Source organism: Peromyscus eremicus, chromosome 2 (assembly GCF_949786415.1).
Source record: "Peromyscus eremicus chromosome 2, PerEre_H2_v1, whole genome shotgun sequence".
NCBI lineage: Eukaryota > Metazoa > Chordata > Mammalia > Rodentia > Cricetidae > Peromyscus > Peromyscus eremicus.
The window spans coordinates 123285359-123306354 of record NC_081417.1 but is presented as its reverse complement, the minus strand read 5'-3'; the positions used below and the strand labels follow the sequence as shown (position 1 = coordinate 123306354).

At 40.6% G+C, this 20996-nt stretch overlaps 1 protein-coding gene across 3 annotated transcripts; it reads left to right on the top strand.

Moving 5' to 3' along the window:
- Positions 1-749: 749 nt before the first annotated feature.
- On the top strand, positions 750-20814 carry Btf3l4 (basic transcription factor 3 like 4). Of its 3 annotated transcripts, none has more exons than XM_059254686.1 (6): positions 750-880; positions 3874-3940; positions 7573-7686; positions 17160-17361; positions 18142-18201; positions 20388-20814. In XM_059254686.1, exons 2-6 carry the CDS (start codon positions 3887-3889, stop codon positions 20432-20434), a joined length of 477 nt encoding a protein of 158 aa, XP_059110669.1. In that variant the 5' UTR covers positions 750-880; positions 3874-3886; the 3' UTR covers positions 20435-20814. The 3 variants fall into 3 exon arrangements, with proteins under 3 accessions (XP_059110669.1, XP_059110672.1, XP_059110671.1); XM_059254689.1 differs by lacking the exon at positions 750-880 and adding an exon at positions 1002-1268; XM_059254688.1 differs by lacking the exon at positions 750-880 and adding an exon at positions 1848-2768.
- Positions 20815-20996: the final 182 nt, after the last annotated feature.

Here is a 20996-nt window from a genome sequence, read left to right as displayed (position 1 = left end):
TATTCAAAATGCGAATTATTATCTGTGAATTCTGCGTCTCACGACAGAGGACCTGTCACCCGTTGGCGTGGAATTTCCCGTCCCCCTGTACAAATTAAAAAGACTAGACTACAGCATTTCATTGTTAGACTTCTGCTCGGGATTCCGAAGAGAGCCAGTAAGCCCGTTTTGCTCTGCACGAGTCTGTGTCCTGCAGGCATGCACTTTGGAGAAGCTCTGGACCTTTCCTTCCCCGTGCATCCGCACGTCTTTCACTCGGGCATGATGCAATCAACTGACGCAAGCTCCAAAAAAAAAGAAAAAAAAAATGCTTGGGGCTTCTTATTGCACAACTGACGAAGTGGACCGAGGGAACCGGGACATAAGTCACTACAACCACTTAAAAGTGTAAAGCTTTTTTCCGTTAAATCTGTTGGTTTGTCTTGGGTCAAGTATGTCTTTCCCTTCTACTACCTAACAAGCCAACATTTCTCGACTTTCCCTCCTGGTGTTAGTAGAGTCTATCAGAGCTTAAGGCTCAGTGAACGACATCCAAACAAAAGTACACACTCGAACTAAATCCCAGGCCGCCCTTCTGTTAGGTCCAAGACAAAAGGTAAGCGCAGACACAATGGGACGCCGAGGGGACCGCCACCTCCAGGATGCACCCGCCGCCAATCAGAATATTGGGGTTCGCGAGGCAGGCTGGGCTTTGTAGTTGGGAGGCGCGCGGCTGCCATGCCCCCCCCCCGCCCCCGCCTCCCGCCTCCCGCGGGCGAGGCGGGGCCGCGCGTCACGTGGGCCGCTCCCGCCGCCGCCGCCGCGGTCTTTCTCTGTCTCCGCTGAGGCAGCCATCTTGCTCTTGCCGCGTGCTGGTGTTGGAGGACCCTCCCCGCTGCAGGTGAGACCCCCGGCGGGCCCGCCACCCCACGGCCTCCGGCCGCTGCGCACGGTCTCCCCCCGCCCTCCCCTTCCGACACCCGCCGTCCGCTCGGGCTGCCACTTCCGCCGTGGCGCGGCGAGTGGGGGCGGAGGCGGCCGGCCCGGCCTGTCGGTTACGGGCGGCGCAGCTGGGGGTCGGCACCTGAGGGAAGGTCCCCAGCACCACCGCCCGCTGTGGAGGAGCGGGGCCCGGGCTCTGGCCTCGCAGATCCAGTCCCAGGAGGGTAGAACCCTCCACGTCCCGTCACTCATTATTCACAACAACAGTGTCAGACGCTTTGAGCTTTGTACAGCTTATCTGTTGTCATCTCATTGGCTCCTCCCAGTCTACGGATAGGGAAACTGAGGTTAGCACCCGGCCCCCAACCTCTTGGGCCGGAACTAGGTTGCTGGCGCTCTTCACTTTTTAATGGCAGTGTTTGTTTACAAGTCTACCTTGGTTTTGAGACAGCCCATCCTTATAACCTCATCACACTGATGATTGATCGCCAGGGCACAGTGTTACACAGTTGGTGAATGGCGGTTTCAACTTCCGTTCCCACGTTCTTTCATTATACCATCAGTGGTCCTCTGGAAGAGTGGTAACAATAGTTACCAACTATTAAGTATCTTACATTAGCTTGATAATCTAAGCTTTCATCCTTTAACTCAGTAAAGTGTGTGGTGGTATACTTCTCTTAATGTAGAGAAACAAGTGAGTTCAAAGAAGTTAAATACCTTTCCAAAGCCCTAAGTGGTAAAACCTTGGGCTTTCTGATTCCACAGCTTTTGCTACTATTAGAGACACCTCACATAAAAAGTTAGGGCTGAAAGTTCAAATTATTTTTATCTTGTATAAACATGATGTATATGAAAGTACCTGGGTGCTTGAGCATTCAATAAATATTGATTCATCTCATACTCTTTCGGAAGTCCTTGAGAAAAGTGCAAAAAGTATTCTTGGAGACTCAACTCAGGGATCATGTGGCCCTGGGAAGTCACTTCTCCCTCTGGGACACAGAAAGGAACTTTCCAGGCCTTCATTTTCTGTTAAACTAGAAAGAAGGCTATTTTGTTTGTAATTTATGCCCTGCTGCACTAACAGGTATCTGAGATGACCTCACATATAAAACAGGAATGATAGGTACATTGAAGATATCAAGTAGAGATTAAACCAGGTGATTGTTGGGGTCTCTGAGTCTAAATCTCTTTCCTAATTGAATCCTACACAGCCCAACAGCTGAGAGACAGCCCACATCTCTCCCTCCCCTGCTGCTTTAAGTTCCCAGGCTCCCTAAAACTTCCTTCTTTTTCTGAGGTACTCCTTAGGAATAAGAATTCTTAATTCTGTTATCCTGGCCACCTGGAATGGAATCATTCTTTCATCTACAACATAAGAAAGAATTTTGGTTTTGCTTCTGCTTCAAATAAGTCTGGATGCTTTGTCTTGTCTTTCCAACTTCCATCTCTCTTCTTTGGGATTGTTACTCAAAATGCAGAATAGTCCCAAAGGGCTTGTGCTGTGTTTAGTTCTAATATTTTCTCTTGACTTCCTTTTTGCGAGAAATTCCTTAAGTGCTTTGTTATTTCACTATACCTCTGTGGCTGTAATCCTTTGAGGAAAACGAACATTAGTTTTTTTGTGAATATTTGAATACAAGATTGAGGTTTATATCAGCAAATTTAAGTCTGTGGCACAGCTAAGATTGGCACATATCTAAGACGATTTGGATTCTACACACAACTCCTCCCGTACAAGAGTTGTAGCTGCATGACCATCGTGATAGAATGTTGAACAAATTGAGAAGCCATAGGTTCTAATTTTTATTTGGGAAATGGATTCAGCCTTACAGCAATGATATATACAGGTCAGTTTCCTAAGTTTCAATGCCAGTTCAGAATGGTTAGTAATTTACATGATCTTTGATTCTTTTTGCCCCCCCCCCATGTGAAAAACTGTATCCTTCTCATCTGAATGATGGAATTACAAGGTTAGAGAATTAGAAAAAAAAAAAGTTTAATAATAACCTAGTCCCTTACTTCCTCCTTCACATCTCAGTAATGATCTGGTGAGCCACAGAACAAGTCAAACAAGAATGTTGAATTAGCTTTTATTTGTTTCTAGATTGAGGAATGTTGTTCTCCTTACCAAGAGTGTCACTGACCAGACTAGAATTCATGATTTTATAATGTCCTTAGAATCTTCAAAAGTCAAGATTTGCTATAAAAGCTTGTTTTTTTCTCCCCCGCACCAACTTAATGTTAATGTAGCCAAGATACATCTTTGTCAAATTGTGCAGTGAAACATTTTACCCTATATGCAGTAATATCTTGTTAAATGTGACGTATTCTATCAGTGCAAGGTCTAGAATGAACTCGGGTGCTGCTGAATCAGGGAGTGTTTGGCAATCTGGTAGTTTCCCATTATTAACACGTCTGACCTTGAATAGAGGACGTGACTCGCTTATATTTTGACAGCCCGACAGCCCATTGTTCAATTTCTTCTTTACCTAGCCTTCTTTCCTTTGTGTCATATTTATCCTTTATAAGAAATACAGAATGTGATTCCAGAGAAAACAATCTACTTGAAGGTTTTGCTAATAACATTTGGTAATTGTTCTCTGCTTTGAAAGTCTTTGGAAGAAAAAGCCTGCTTGCCTACAGGGATTTCATAATTGGTTAGGTTTTTCTGAATGCCAGAGAACTGAGTCATGTTTTAAAAAAGGATCTTTAAATAGGCAACTTTGAATCCCATTCATTTGCTGTTTGTATATTTGACTCCCATGTGATATTTATTTTTTTTTAAAAATGGATTTGTGAAGCTAGAACAGGTTATCACTATTACGAATATAGACAGTATTGATAAGATCTTGACGGTAATGCTCAGTGAAGCAAAAAGTATTGTTTGTATAAATAAATAAGTTTTTAACTTTGATAAAACAGTCAATTTAACAAATCTATTTTCCCCCCTAGATTTACCAACAGCATGAATCAAGAAAAGTTAGCCAAACTTCAAGCTCAGGTCCGGATAGGGGGCAAGGTGAGTGTGTAAGACAAACTGGTAGGAGCACGTATGATTGTGAGATAGTATTACTACTTTGTATTTGTGGTCGTTGAGTCCAAAATCTCTTCAATGATTAAAATCAGACCACATTCCTATTTGATAATAATTTGTCTAGATCTAAAACAGATAATTAGAAGACTTTCTCTCTGATGGCAATGAAAATAGACACCTTTGTAGGTGAGGCCTAGTTCTAGTATTGTTAGTTTGCAGCCTGTCATGGCTGAACTAATGTTAAGTTAGGCCTCTTCATACACATATGTGCACATGCATACATGCATGCCTGCAAATGTGTACCACACACATGGAAATCCGAGGACAACTTGTAGGAGTCAGTTCCCTCCTACCACGTGGGTTCTGGAGATTGACTAAGGTTATTAGGTTTGGTCATAAACACTTTAAGCTACTGAGCCATCCTACCAGCCCCACTGTATTTTTTGAGATAATGGTTTCTCACTAAACCTGAAGCTTGCTGATTCAGCTAGACTGGCTGGCCAGTGAGCCTCCAGAATCTCCCTGTTTCTACCTTCCAGGAGTTACACTGGCCATCCCCAGTTTTTATTTTGGTTGTCCATACTCAGTTCCTTGTATTTGACACAAGCACTTGACCAACTGAGTCATATCCCCAGCCCCATAATTATGTATTTTTAATGTAGTGGCTGGTACATGCATTAATTTATCTACTGTTAACTGAACTTAATTTGTACCAGGCAAAGTAAATAAACAAGATTTCTTGCTTTTGACATTGACATAGCTCAGCATGGAAGAAAGTCATGCTCACAATTACAATGAAGAATAGCAAGTATTGTGATGAAGAACAAAGTATTTTACCTAGGAGAGTCATGCTGGGATTTAAAGGATAAATAAGAATTTATCACTAGACCAGCAGGTGGAAGGGTTAGTGGGGGGTAGGCTAAAATGGGGATTGCTATTTGCATATGTGCAAAGCCCCACAGGGTGCTGAGAAAATATGGACCTTAATAATGGCTGGCTTTAGTTTGGGACAGCTAGTTTAGAGTATACAATGGATAGAAAATGGTAGGGATGGGATGACCAAGTAGTTTGGGCTCCATCATACTTTTATATACCATTCTAAGGAGCTTAGGATTTTATCCATCCACAGTGGACAACTATTAAAGGCTTTTAAGAAGGCAATGGCCAGGTGTGATGGCCCAGGCCTTTAATTCCAGCACCTGGGAGGCAGAGCCTGATGGATCTCTGTGAGTTCAAGACCAACCTGGTCTACATAGCCAGAACCACATAGTGAGATCCTGTCTTGAAAGTACAACAAAAAGGTAGGGTGGTGGTGGTGGCGGTGGCGGCGGCAGCCCAGCACATGCCTTAATCCCAGCACTTGGGAGGCAGAGGGAGGCAAATTTCTGTGAGTTCAAGGCCAGCCTGGTCTACAGAGCCAGTTCCAGGACAGCCAGGGCTATGCAGAGAAACCCTGTCTTGAAAAAACAAAACACAACAAAAAAGGAGGAGATGATAGCTGTTTTAGAACTGGTGGCAGTGTGGAAAATGGGATCAAATGGAGAACAGTCTGGAGCTATTGTACAACATGGGACACAAATTTAGAGGTTGGATTGACATGATTTAATGACAGATGGGATGTGGGGAGATAAATGGCAGAGAGAATTGAGGGTGTTCCCCAGGCTTTGATTTTAGAATGTGGGTCTGTGGTTTTTACCAGCTATAAAATCTAGGAACATTAGTGGACTGATAAGTCTGTAGACATGTTGCATTTTTTGTTTTTGTTTTTTGAGACAGAGTCTCACTCTGAAGTCCATGTTGCCCAGGAATTTCATATGTTGATTAGACTGGCCTCAAACTTTTAAGCAATCCTCCTGTCTCTCTTTTTGAATGCTGGGATTACAGGTGTGTATAAACTACTTACATAGTAGCTTAGTCGAAGTACCTGAAGACCTTTCAATAGAGTAGCTCTGACTAATGGCACACTCTGTAATCACAGCACAGGGGAGGCTGAAGCAGGATTGCCTCACTAGATAGCAAGACCCTGTCTCAAAACAAAAACACAGAGCAAGCAACTAAACTATCCCTGAATTAGGAATACTTCGCAGATAAATGACCATCTATGTAAAGGGTTCCGTTAGCAACTGGATGTCATTATGACCTTTGCAACCAGAGCTTTTTCTCCTACTGGGATTGTGAAACACACCACAGCCTTTCTTCTGTAAGGCTGAGTTCCTGAGGACTACTGCAGGAGCTACTAAGAGACTAAACATCCCATTTGTCTATCACTCCTTATTTCAGAAAGAGCTTACCTCAGAACTTATGCTTTTGGTAGTGTTTCAGCTCTGATATTGGTTACATTTCTTAAAAAATTGGCCCAGAAATTTAACCTATTATTTAAATAGTTTTTAATGGAAAAAATGTATTTATTCTTTTTTAAATTTTATTTGTGTATATGTGTCTCTGTGTCTGCCGATGTCATCAGGAGCCAGGAGAGGGAATTGAATCTCCTGAAGCTGGAGTTACAGGCAGTTGTGAGTTGCCTGACATGGGTGCTAGGATTTGAACTAGCATCCTCTAGAAGAGTAACAAGTGCACTTAACCACCAAGCCATATCTCCACCCCTGTATTTCTAATTATCAATAGAGAAATAAACCTTTTCTAAGACTTATCATCATATCCCACATCTAACCCATCAGAAGTCACTTTGTCTCTTGTGACAGTCTGACCTGTGGCCATCTCTCATCTCTCACCACACTTGTGCACCAGCCCTGACTGGTCTTATAGCCTCTAGGTCCAGTTTCCTGTAGCAACCTTAAATGGGAATAAACAGGTCAGATGAGGTCTCTGGTAAATAGCTTCCTATTGCAATTAGAATAAAGTTGAGCACCTGCCCATGAGATTCTAATCGACATGGTGTGGCCCTTGTGTGTCTGTCTGACTCATTTACCTCTTCCTTCTTCCTTGTTCACTCTGCTCCAGCCACACTGGCTCCCTCTCTGTCTAGAAGACAAGTTCAGTCTTGTTTCATTCTGCTTGGATCACTCCTGCCTGGTCATGGGTCTCATTTCTAGTAAAATTGTGCTTTGCTCTTTAACCATTCTAGTTTTGTTTTTTTATACCCTTACCCTGTTTGAAGCGATTTAATTGGTTTAAGTACTTACTGACATTTCCCTTTTATTGCAATATAAGAACTTAAGTAAAATCTTGCCGCCCCCGCCCCCCTATTCCTGGATTCTCTGATTCTGGAGTACTCACATGGTAGGGATTTAATTCTCAATATATAATACTTCCTAAGATTTGGGATCATATTTAGACTTTATTGGCAGGGGCTGACAGGAATTCTGTGAAAGCATAAAATATTTGAAAGTTGTTATAAAGCACATTGGATGGTCTTCAGAGTTATAAATTGTGTTCTATTAACAAGTAATGTTTAGAAACATAATGTATTGAAATGATGAAGTAACAGCTGAGTACAAGTGCCCTTCAGGTGTTGGCGGAATATCACAGCTCCATGGTCTTGTTAATCACTACTGTTCGTTAGTTTTTCCAATGTGGATTTTAGATTGTGACCAGGAGGATGTGATTCTGTTGCCAGTCGCTATGTATATTGACACCTCTGTCTGATTATTTTCCAGGGTACAGCTCGCAGAAAGAAGAAGGTGGTACATAGGACAGCTACTGCTGATGACAAAAAGCTTCAGAGTTCTCTAAAGAAACTGGCTGTGAACAATATAGCTGGTATTGAAGAGGTATGAATGCTTCGAAAGCCCAAATTATAGGAAATAAAATGGCACATGCACAGTTCTTTTGACCTTTCAAATTAAAATGCTAGCTTAGAAGAATCTTTAATATTTCATGCACATATCTTTGAAAAAATGTAGTTGTTAAATTTGCTTTGGGGATAAAATGATTTTAGTAGGCAGTTAGAGATTTTCTTCAGACTTTTCAGACTTAAGGTATTTGCATGTATGACGCTTATGAAACTGCTCTTGAACTTTAATGTAAAAAAAGGTTTCTTTTTCTGTTTTGTTTTATTTTTTTCTGTGGGTCACTGCATCCTGGACTGGCCTCTAACTTGTGATCTTGCCTCTTTTATTGGCGTTTAAAAGTATGTGCCTCGATGCCTAACAAGTTATTTTTTCCTAATGATGTAGAAGTAAAACCCAATATTTTTTCAAATGAGACTTTTGCTTGTGCCCTAAATTCACTTTTCTGTACTACAAAGTCTCTATTACATCATCCAGAAACTTCTACTAGCAGTAGCTTTATACGGATTTGATTCCCTCTCTTTCTTCCTTATTTTTTCTTTTATTATTTATTTATTTTGGTATATTCCATACAGGCTTTATCTGTGTAGTATTAATTTATTTATTTAGTGATTTATTTATTTGCATTGGTGCATCTGTGTAAGGATGTTGGATCCCCTGGAACTAGAATTACAGACAGTTGTGAGCTGCCATGTGGGTGCTGGGAATTGAACTCAGGTCCTCTGGAAGAGCAGCCAGTGCTCTCAACCACTGAGTCATCTCTCCAGCCCTTAGTTTTATTTTTTTAAAGTATTCTCTCACTGGATAGCTGATTATTAGGGATCTTTCAAAAATGGTAACTTCTAAAAGTCTAGTATATTAATTATTTTTTCACTGCTATGACAAACTACTTGACAGAAGCATCTTGAGGGATCTGGGAGCATCTTGAGGGATCTGGGAGCATCTTGAGGGATCTGGGAGCATCTTGGCTCCCAGTCTGAGCGTGTTGTTTATCCTGATGGTGAAGGTCTGACAGGAACGTGAGGGAGCTGAGATCCAGCTAGGATCCAGAGAGAAGTGAAGTGTTGCCCTGCTTGCTTTTTTTGTTTTTGAGACAGGGTTTCACTGTGTAGCCCTGGCTGGCCTGGAACTCACTGTGTAGGCCAGGCTGGTTTTGAACTCAGAGATTTCTCTGCCTCTGCCTCCCAAGTGCTGGAATTAGAGGCGTGTGCCACTCCACCTGGCTATCACTGAGGTCCATTCTTTCTCTCTTTTTTTTTTTCTTTCTTGGTTTTTTTTTGTTTTGTTTTGTTTTTTTTTTTTTTTTTTTTTTTTTTTTGGTTTTTTGAGATAGGGTTTCTCTGTAACTTTGGAGCCTGTCCTGGAACTCACTTTGCAGACCAGGTTGGCCTCGAACTCACAGAGATCTGCCTGTCTCTGCCTCTGGGTGCTGGGATTAAAGGCGTGTGCCACCACTGCCCAGTACACTGAGGTTCTTAATGGATAAATACTGATAATATAAGAAGAATCCCAGAGAAAAGACATGAAATGGCAGAGTGCTTCACCATGCATACACATGCAAATGAGCAAAATTAACCTCCTTTAAATCTACTTTCACAATCAGTACTGGTAAAATCATAGAAGATATAAGGCATGCATTTTTTTCTCCTTTCAGCTTGAGGTGATAGACTTCTTACTTAGGTAAAGATTAGGCTGTGATTTGCATGCCTAATTTCAATTTTTTTCTGAGCTGTTGAAAGGTTTTATATATTGTCTTTTTAAATATTTATTTATTCATGGTGGGGGCTGGTGTTGTGTGGAGATCAAAGAAACATTTTTAAAAGTTGGTTATCATCTACTGTGTAGGACCCAGGAGTCTTACTCAGACCATCACATCAGGCTTAGCAGCAAGTACCTTTACCTGCTTAGCCATCTCACTGGCCCCCAAAGCTTTTATATATCTGCACTGACCTAAAATTTCAGACAGACCAAGTCTGGTGACACGCTTCTTTAATCTCAGCACTGGGTGGGGTGGGGGAGGGCAGAGACAAACAGATCCCCGAGTTTAGAATTCCACCTGGTCTACAGAGCAAGTATCAGGACAGCCAGGACTATACAGAGAAGCCCTGTCTCAGAAAAAAAGAAAAAAACATTCAGACAGATATTCTCAATCATGGATATATTAGAAAATAAAGATACCCCCAAACCTAAGTTTCTTCAGACTTCTCTTTGAGGATATATCTCAATGAATGGTAAAGTACTTGCCAGCATGCCTGAGTTCTTGGGTTTAATCCTAACAACACCAGAAATAAATTCATAAGATCCAAAACTTAGTAGTAAGTTACAGCAGACACAAACTATAATAATACCAAACCTAACATAATTGAAAATGTTTACACAATTTATAGCTCTATTACTTTTCTCCAACCCATTCATACATCCAATCCCATCCCTACTGATAATTTGGAGCAGATAATTCTTTGTTGTCAGTTCTCTCGTGCTTCTTGGGATGTTTAATGGCGTCCCTGGCCTCTGCCCACTAATCACTTATAACACCCCACCACCACCTCATTGGTAACAGTCAAAAATGTCTGAGCTGGCTGTCTTGGTCCACTCCTGTATTCCCAGCACTTGGGAGTCTGCACTCCTGTAGGCAGAGTTTTTCTGTGTCTTGGCAGCTGCTCCCAAATAACCATTCAGAGATTCATTATTAACCATAAATGCTTGGCTGATAGCTTAGGCTCATCTCCAGCCAGCTCTTACAACTTAAATTAACCCATTTCTATTCATCTATGTGCTGCTCTGTGGCTCATGGCTTGTTACCTCATTTTGTACACATCCTGTTCCCTCTGTGGCTGGTGACTCCTCAGACTCAGCCCTTCTTCCCAGCATTCTCTCTGCCCTGAAAATCCTGCCTGGCTATCGGCCAATCAGCTTTTCATTAACAATGAAAGTGTTTTCACAGTGTACAGAAGGATTATTCCACAGCACACCCCAGTACAAGTTCAGGCCAGCTTTGACTATATAATACAGAAAGACCCTGTCTCAAAAACAGCCAGTGCCAAATAAAAAAATTCTTTCTAAATATTGTCAGATGGTCCTTTGGAAGAAAGAAAAGTCACCCTTGGTTGAGAAACATTTATTTAGAGAGATTAAAAAGTATATTTCCTTTGTAGTATAGATTAATTTGTATTTTGTTTTTTGAGACAGGGGCTCATTATGTAGCCCAGGCTAGCCTTAAGCTTTCAATAATTCTACCTCAGCATTCTGAGAGCTGAGATTGTAAGTATAGACCACCATACCCTGTTTTGTGGTGTTGACTTTATCTATCTATGTAGTATTTCCAAGGATATGTATTTATAAATGCTTGTTTTTGTTCAAATTTAGAAGGTTTTATGGCTATTTGTCTTGCCTCAGCTCAAGAGTGCTGTGTGTGTGGTGTGTGTACATATATGTGGAGGTTCATGCATGTATGCATGTGTCTCACTTAGGATTTCTATTGCTATGATGAAACACCATGACCAAAAATAAGTTGGGGAGGAAAGGGTTTATTCAGCTTACACTTCCACATTGCTGTTCATCACTGAAGAAAGTTAGGACAGGAACTCACGGCAAGATCCTAGAAGCAGGAGCTGATGCAGAGGCCATGGAGGGGAGCTGCTTACTGGCTTGCTCCCCATGGCTTTCTCAGCCTGCTTTCTTCTAGAATCCAGGACCACCAGCCCACGGATGGCACCACCTACAATGAGCTGGATCATTGATCACTAATTGAGAAAATGTCTTACAGCTGGATCTCATGAAGGCATTTCCTCAACTGAGGCTCCTTCCTCTCTGATGACTCTAGTTTGTGTCAAGGTGACACACAGAACCACCAGTATGGCATGCTTCATGGAAGCCATCCTCCTGTATCATTCTCCACCTTACTCCTTTGAGACAGCATATCCTAATGAACCTGGAGCTAGCCTGGCAGCCAGCAAGCCCTAGCAATCCTCCTGTCTCCCTCTTTTCTCCAAGTGTTAGGGTTACAGTCACGGGGGAGTCACTCCCAGCTTTTTATATGGGTTTTGGGGATTTGAACTCAGGTCTTTATGCTTGCATAGCAAGTAGTGTTACTTACCTAAATATCTTTTCCAGCTCCTGTGGCCCTTCAAATTACAATTTTTTTAAATAATTGCTTCATAGTGAAATAACACAGTAATTTTTTTTGAGGTATTGGAAATTCAACCCAGGGCTAGGCAAGCACTCTATTACTGAGCTGTATCTTCAGCCCTAGTTAGTAACCGTGTATCTCTTTAAAAGACTATCAAACTGTGCTGAGGTCATAGGTCTGTTGTAACTGAAATTGTCACACTAAAGGGCTTAATGATAGTCAACACTTACTGCATATCTACTATATACCAACCATTTTGTCAAAGGTGATGCAGAAAGTATTTTCCATAGCCTCTGTCATTTCTGACTTACAATCTTGTGGGAAGCTATTAGACAGCTAGCCATATAAATATGTATTACTCCATTTTGGCTTCATAGCATCCGATGAGTTATTAGTTATAAATGAAAAGATGAAATGCTTGCAGAGTTTCACCAGCCTGTGATGTCACAGATAATAAAGACTGGAATTCTAGATTTGAACTAAGAAGTGTTAAAAACCAAAGTTGATACTATGCTAAGTTAGCTCCCTTGTGATCTTTTCAGTTGTACTTTCTTATTTTCAGCCTTTTCCTGTCCTTTTGTCCCTTCCATGTTACTCGCCCTCCCCCCAAAATAAACCTATCTTATGGCCTGGGTTATACAGCACCTACCATGCATAATTCAGTATTAGTGACATTATGGATAAAATAAATCCCTATTAATATTTCCAAGGATATTGCCATTTCTTATTCTTTCAAATCTTTATGTAAAAGTGATTGCTTCAAAGAAGCCTTTCTGGTAGCAATCAAACATTTATAGAAAGAAAAGTTAGATATTCTCTCTCTTTCTGCCCCCCTCCTTCTCCCTCCCCTGTGTGAGTAAGTATGTGCGCACATGCGCGTGCATGCATGTGTATTGCTAGGAATCAAACTCAGTACTTTGTGTATGCCGGTTAAGTATTCTATCACTGAGTAACTCTTAGTTCTTACATACTTTTTATTATAACATCTATTAAACTGTGTTGTTAATTCCTTTTGTTGATACTGTCACTCTAACTTTTTTTTTAAATACAAGGTCTTGCTATGTAGACCAGGTTGTCCTCAAATTCATAATCATCCTGCCTAGCTTCCCGAGTGTTAAATTGAGATTAAAACCATACACCACCACTCCCACTTAGTCCTAATTTTTTGAGGAGTCACAGCCCCTAGAACTACACAGAGAATTAGTGATGCCTGTTATAATAGGCACATGCATGCTCTCACCACTTCCTATCCATTTCCAGCATATTATCTTCCAGTCTTCAAAGACTATATATATATAGGAAAATATACATGAAATAATTAATGTTACAAAGTAGCAACTCCAAAGTTTTCAGTTATTTGAATCAATAAGATGAAAAAGTTTTACTTTTTTTTCTCTAAGTTGATTTTTTCAGTAGCAAAACATTTACTTACATAACTTTTGCAGATTTAAAATATTTTTGTTTAGGATCATGTAGCATACTACATATATCATGACTTATTCATGTACTTTTGGGTTAATTACAGCTTCTTGTGAGGGGGGGGGAAAAAAAGAAGCTCTATGGCATTACATGCATGCATGAAAACATGTAATGGCCAGTCGTGGTGGCCTTTGCCTTTAATCTGGGCATGCACGAGGCAGAGGTAGGTGGGTCTTTGTGAGTTTGAGGCCAGCCTGGTATACATAGTAAGTTCCAAGCTAGCCAATCTACATAGTGACACCTTGACTTGAACAAAACAAGTTATATAATGATTTTCAGAAACTCTGATGGGAGAGTCTAGATATGTCATAGAATAAGGGAAATTCATTAATTACAAGTTTGAGGCCAGCGAGATGGCTGTCCTTGTCTATATATACATTTCATGACTTACACACATATGAAATGTGTACAGCTTGCTTTGTGAATTCTCCTGTCTAAAAAAGCTGGAGAATTGAGCTTGCTTAGCCCTGTAATTCATCCCTTGGTTGCTTCTCACAGCTTGTGCCCAGGAGCCTTACGTAACTGCCATTTGCTTAGTAAGATGGAGGGAAATTGCAACAGAAATGAAGTACTCTAGCCTTTTTAATTCCTAGTATTGCATTCTCTATATTTTGAGATTAACTTTCCACTCTTCTGCACCTTCCTATTCATGCAGCTGCATCCTTTACACCACCTATTTAAAACAATTGTGAATAAATTTACCCACAGTCTGAAATGGCGTTCATCTTACTTGTCACACTCAAGTGAGACAAACAGCATTTTACACTGAAAAGACGTGTATTAGGGTGTACAGTATGACTCAACCTCCAGCCTCTGGAAGAGAAGCCCGAATGGAAAGAAAATCTATAAATGAGTTGTTTTTGATCCTGTTAGCCTCTTTGTATCCAGTGTGTATATGTATGTGTGTATATATATTCTCCACATATCTGTAATGTTTGTCTTTTCCATTTGACTTATATTCTGAGACAAATATTTGACAAGCTTGCATAGAATTGGAGTTTTATAAACAGATGTTTTAAGCATGAGGATGACTTAGTAGGAAGGAAACCAAATAGTAAGTTGAGAAACTCTAGTTCATTTCAAGTACTTAGTTCATACTTAACCAGCTGTTTGTCCTGGAGTATAGTGTTTAACCAAGAGCACTGTCCTCTGTATTTACTTCTTTAGCATAAAGAACAATATGAATTTCAAATCATTATGACTTTAATGTCTGCAAGTCAAGAATGTCTCAGATGCCAATACTGCCATTTTTCCAGTCCAGAAGTGTTTGTAGAAATCCTTTATTGAACCATGTGATTTGAGAAAGACTGTTGTACCATTCTTCCTTTATTCTTGTCTCTTAGTAAATCATAGACTCTAGAGTAGATTCAGGGCAGTTCCCTTCACATCCACTGTTACCTCCCAGGCCTCCCAGGTCTCCCAGGCTTTTAGCCACTTTCACATTTAACTTTTCTACCAAAGCTATAGTCTTCTTCAGAATAAATATAATTTATCTTCTAAAGTTTCTATAAATTGAGGTATGATGCCATTTGTTTAAAGCAGAAGTATCGAATGCTTGCTGCATGCATATGATAAACTTAAAAAAAAACTAAAATAAACTGGGTGTGGTAATACATGATTTTAATCTCATCACTTGGGAGGCAGAGGCTGGTAGATTTCTGTAAGTCAAGGCCAGGCGGGGCTGCATAGTGAAACTGTCTAAAAACAAACAAAACAACATAAAAAGTCCTTAAATACAGTCCAGTGCAGTGCTGAGAAAAGGACGATACAAATCAAACAGTGATTTTGTTTTGTTTTTAGAGATAGGGCATCTCTGTGTAGCCCTGGCTGTCCTGGAACTCTGTAGCTCTGTAGGCCAAGGCTAGCCTCAAACTCACAGAGATCCTCCTGCCTTTGGCTCTGAGTGCTGGGATAAAAGGCATGTGCCACCACCCAGCTAAATAGTGATTTTTGTCACACACACACACACACACACACACACACACACACACACAATTAGAAATGAGTGCCAGGCAGTGTTGGCACACACCTTTAATCCCAGCACTCTGGAGGCAGAGACAGGCAGATCTCTGTGAGTTTGAGGCAGCCTGGTCTACAGAGTGAGTTCCAGGATAGGCTCCAAAGCTACAGAAAAACCCTGTCTCTGAAAAAAAAAATTAGAAATGATTTATAGGGTTATTTTGTAATTTCCAAGGATATATCTGTATGTACTCTGTTTAAAGTATTGTCTGAGCCAGGCATGGTAGTGCACGTCTTTAATCCCAGCACTTGGGAGGCAGAGGCAGGTGGATCTCTGTGAGTTCGAGGTCAGCCTGGTCTATAGAGTGAGATCCAGGACAGCCAAGGCTACACAGAGAAACCTTGTCTGGAAAAGCTTGAAAAGCCCCTTTCTCCCATCTCTGCTCCCATTTGCTTTCAGTGGTGGCCGTCCTCTGAAGAAGGGAACCCACTTCCCACTGACACGAGGGCACTTGGCGCCTGTGTGATGACAAGCACACTTTGGTGCCTCTGAAGTAGTGAGTGTGACTCTCCTGACCTTCATATAATAAGCGCTTATTACCAAGGTGACCTTTATAGTGGAATTAACCACATGGTGGAATGAGATCATACCAAACCAAAACAACAACAAAAAAATGCAGAAAGGAAATACATGAGAGAGAAATAACTTAAATAGCATGTATTCACTCTTATGTTTCTGTAAATCCCAAGACAGTGAAATAAATTAATCTGAAATAGTCAGATCAGATTGGTAAAAGCTAAAGAAATAATGGCAGGATGGTGTTAACAAAGCATGTCCTGGAGGGTGGGAGAGCTTTGTTTACAGAAATTAGTGAAGGTGGTTGAGAAGGTATATTTAAGAAATTAGAGAAAATTGTCAGGCCTGTAGGTGCAGATCTGTAGTCCCAGGTACTTAGAAGGCTGAGGCAGGAGGATCACAAATTCAAGGTCAGCCTGGAAACTTCGTAAGAATCTATCACAAAATAAAAAGTAAGAGCTGGGGATGGACTTAGCTTAGCACCTGGAATACCCCAGAATACCCCAGAGAATGCAAAACAAACTAGCAATACACCTGTAGCCCCAGCTACTTGAGGACAACATCACAAGACCTTTGTGTCTGATTTAAAAACAAATAATCAGGGGTAGTCAAGATGCTCTTCAGAAGCCTGATGACCTGCATTAGATCCTAAGAACCTACAAAGAGGTAGAAGGAGAGAGAAGTGATTCTACAATATTGCCTCTGACCTCCACATGCCATCCTGCCCTCCATCATGCCCTTATACAATAATACAAATAATAACTAAAAATTTAAAAAAGAAGCTAGGTGGTGGTTGGTACATGCCTTTAATCCCAGCACTTGGGCAGCAGAGGCAGGCAAATCTCTTGAGTTACAGGACAGCCAGGGCTACAACAAAGAAACCCTGTCTCAAAAAACCAAACCAAGGCCGGGCGGTGGTGGCACACGCCTTTAATCCCAGCACTCGGGAGGCAGAGGCAGGCGGATCTCTGTGAGTTCGAGGCCAGCCTGGTCTACAAAGCGAGTTCTAGGAAAGGCGCAAAGCTACACAGAGAAACCCTATCTCGAAAAACCAAAAAAAAAAAAAAAAAATGGACATGAAGTGCCTCCACCTTGAGGCCCGGGTGACTATTTCTTAACAATTCTATTAATCTCTGCTACCCAGCGCCATTGTACTCCATTACAAGGATCTTTCTCTGCCATAGTCACGGCTGAGCTAATTACTGCTATGAGATTGCTATGTCAAATGCCATAATGATAAAACTGCTTCTTTAAAAGATATTTTTAGTTGAATCTTGCATGTAAAATACATTGTTTTCTGTGCCCATACAGGTGAACATGATTAAAGATGATGGAACAGTTATTCATTTCAACAACCCCAAAGTCCAAGCTTCCCTCTCCGCTAACACCTTTGCAATTACTGGCCATGCAGAAGCCAAACCAATCACAGAAATGCTTCCTGGAATATTAAGTCAGCTTGGTGCTGACAGCTTAACAAGCCTTAGAAAGTTAGCTGAACAGTTCCCACGACAAGGTATGCATCTCAGTTTAGTATTTGCTTTAAAAAACCTAATGATTTTAAGACCATCCCATGTGAAACAGGGTGGAGCTCAGCTGACAGTCCTAGCCTACTATGCTTAAGTTTTGGTTTGATCCCTAGCAGTAAATAAACCGGGTGTGATGGCACATGCTGGCAGTTCCCAGAGAAGGAACAGAAGTTCAGGGTTATCCTCAGCAATTTAGGGAAACTGAGGCCATCCTGTGCCAGAGACCCTGTCTCAAAAGCAAAGTGTCTTACTTAAACTGAGAGGGTTTGCCTCAGTAGATAATTCTTATACTTTGTATATCGCCACTTGTGTGCTTCATAAAACTTATAGTTTGCTTTTTTAATTACTGAAATGTGTATTATAGACTACTTAGATACAATATTGTCCATTGGTACTATGAGGACCATTTTAAATATGGTAATCATAAATTATGAATTTCCAAGTTGGTCTTGATTTCATGCAGATCTTGTTGTCTCTAACCGTCAGAAAGCCTCCTGTTTCAGGGGTCATGTGCTCACACTGCGTACATAGCATGTAACTTTCACCTTTACTGCACAGTGCAATTACTGTGTGGTTAATATGTATTTAATCTAAAATATCAGTTTTTTGTGTTACTTAAGCAAAAAAAAAAAAAAAAAAGGAAGTGAATTTTAGATTGACTGTATTTAATAGCCATAGGATATTTAGACCGAGAGAAGATAAGTATTAGAGGTGTTCTGTGAAGCTCTTTGTTCTCAGTGACTAATATTCACATAAACTTTTTGTAGTATTGGATAGTAAAGCACCCAAACCAGAAGACATTGATGAAGAGGATGATGATGTTCCAGGTAAAAGACATTTTGTTAGTGTTAAAATTTGTCTCAGACCAGTAAGACTATTCTAGAAAGATGATTGATGTCAAGTCTGACAACTTGAATTTCATCCCTGGGACCCACGTGGTGGAAGGAGAGGACTAACTTGTACAAGTTGTCCTATGACCTATGCATGCACACACACATATACACACACATAAATTAATAGTGTCATTTTTTTTTTTAAAGATTTATTTATTTAGTATGTATATAGTGTTCTGCCTACACATATGCCTGCAGGCCAGAAGAGGGCACCAGATCTCATTATAGATGGTTGTGAGCCACCATGTGGTTGCTGGGAATTGAACTCAGAACCTCTGGAAGAGCAGCCAGTGCTCTTAACCTTTGAGCCATCTCTCCAGCCCTAATAGTGTCATTTTTTAAACTAAAAAAATAATTTATCTCTTCTCACTTATTGCATAGATGACTTAGAGAATTTTTTGACTGGATTTCATTTGATTTATAGTGATATGGATAGTGTTAGGTTTCTAGTTAGATATTAGTTGGCTTGGAAGACATTGGAGAGTGACCCCTCCCTCATATCATCAGCCTGTAAAACCAAGAACTGGAACTTCAGGTCAGAAAAATGTCCCCTAAGCCCTATCTCTGGCCATGGGAAGAGACATGTTATCCTGAACTGCCATTATATAATACTATCCAGAATGCTAAACTTGGTAAAAGATTATTGTATAGTAGAAGGCTATCTGATAAAGAACAAAGATACACTATTGCCTTCTATCAGTGTCAAACCAAACAGGTCTGTCACTTACCTGAACAGAACAAAGTCCCTCAAGAAAAGCTGTTTGTAGCTGGTTAGTGGTGGCACATGCCTTTAAATCCCAGCACTCAGGAAGCAGAGGCAGGTGGATCTCTTATGAGTTTGAGACCAGCCTGATCTACATAGTGAATTCCAGGACAGCCAGAGCTGTTACAGAGAGAAACCCTGTCTTGAAAAACAAAAAACAAACAAACAAAAAAAAACCACTAACACCCCCCACCCCAAAGCTGTTTGTTCTGGAGACTTCAGAAATAATATACCGCCTGCCTAAGATGTAGTCTGGGTCAATGGTCTCTTAAGCCTTGTCCACACTTAACCCCTTGAGTGTGTACTCTACTTTATTATAAATGCATTTACTTATCTTTTATGCTGTTTCTTTGTGTTCTGTCTAAATCCTTTAGACAGAGATCACAAAGACCAGAGTCCAGACTGATACTCCAACAATAAGATAGAATAAATAAGAACACAGAAGTTCCCTCATTCAGAACTTAGCATCAGAAAATATTCCACAAAGCTCTATTGCCTGCATGTATTAAATTGAAATCACTCTTATTATCAGTATACATTGTTATTGTTGAAATTTTTTTGTTGGAGGGCTGGAGAAATGGCTCAGCGATTAAGAGCACTGGCCTCTCTTCCTGAGGACCTGGGTTCAATTTCCAGCACTCACATGGTGAATCACAGCCTTACCCTAGTTCCAGGGGATCCAACACCCTCTTTTGGCCTCCTTGGGTACTGCATGCACATGGTACACAAACATACATTCAGGCAAACACCCATACACATAAAATAATAAAATAATTTTTAAAAATTGTTGGCATTAAACTGACATAAAAAATATACACCTTAGTTTTTTGTTGTTTTTTTGTTTTTGTTTTTGTTTTTTTTTTGGTTTTTCAAGACAGGGTTTCTCTGTGTAGTTTTGGTGCCTGTTCTGGATCTCACTCTGTAGACCAGGCTGGCCTTGAACTCACAGGAATCCTCCTGCCTCTGCCTCCCGAGTGCTGGGATTAAAGGCATGCGCCACCACCACCCGGCAAAGATTTATTTATTTATTATGTATACAGCATTCTGTCTGCATGTACACCTGCAGACCAGAAGAGGGCGCCAGATCTCATTACATATGGTTGTGAGCCACCATGTGGTTGCTGGGAATTGAACTCAGGACCTCTGGAAGAACACCCAGTGCTTTTAACCACTGAGCCATCTCTCCAGCCCCTAGGAGTTTTCCATACATTTTTGAAGGGCATTTCCTTAAGATTACTGTTTTTAAAGTTACTACTACTAAAATGCCATTCTGCCTTTCCTTTTTTGCCTAACTCTAGTTGCAACTATTTTGACTCATTTGCATTGTATTTATTTTTTCCTTCCTTCTTTTTACCAGATCTTGTAGAAAATTTTGATGAAGCATCGAAAAATGAAGCTAACTAAAATCTTCTGGGTTCTGGAAGCTGGCATGGACTAGATTTAACAATCAGCTCTGTTGTTCCAAAGTTTTACAGACACGGAGAACATCACCTGTTACTAGTTCAGTAATATAAATATTTTGTATATTAATAATGCTGTTTGTTCAGCATTTCTCGGTCATTTGATTTTGCATTTTGCACTTCTTCCCAGGATCTATTCTTTTGGTCAAAATATGAAGTATTGGTATAGTTTGAGGGTGGTTTTTTGGTTTTGGGGGGGAACTTTTGGTGTGTATGTATATGTATGTGTGTGGGTATGTGTGTACACAGCGAACAGCAAAATGGATAAAACTTATATCTATCCTCTTCCTTCCCCTAGTAGAAATAAAACAAATCTTTACATTTGTTACTTTTTTTTTCCTAATGCTGCACAAAATTGATGAAAAGTGAGTGTCTTTGATTTCAGATCTGAAGAGATTCCTACTGTTGGAAGTTTGGTTTTAATTTGCTCAGTTAACAATATTTTTTATACACTTCTCTGGATTGAGATTGCTGCCCGAGTCACAGGTTGGGTGCTTTTGGTGTGG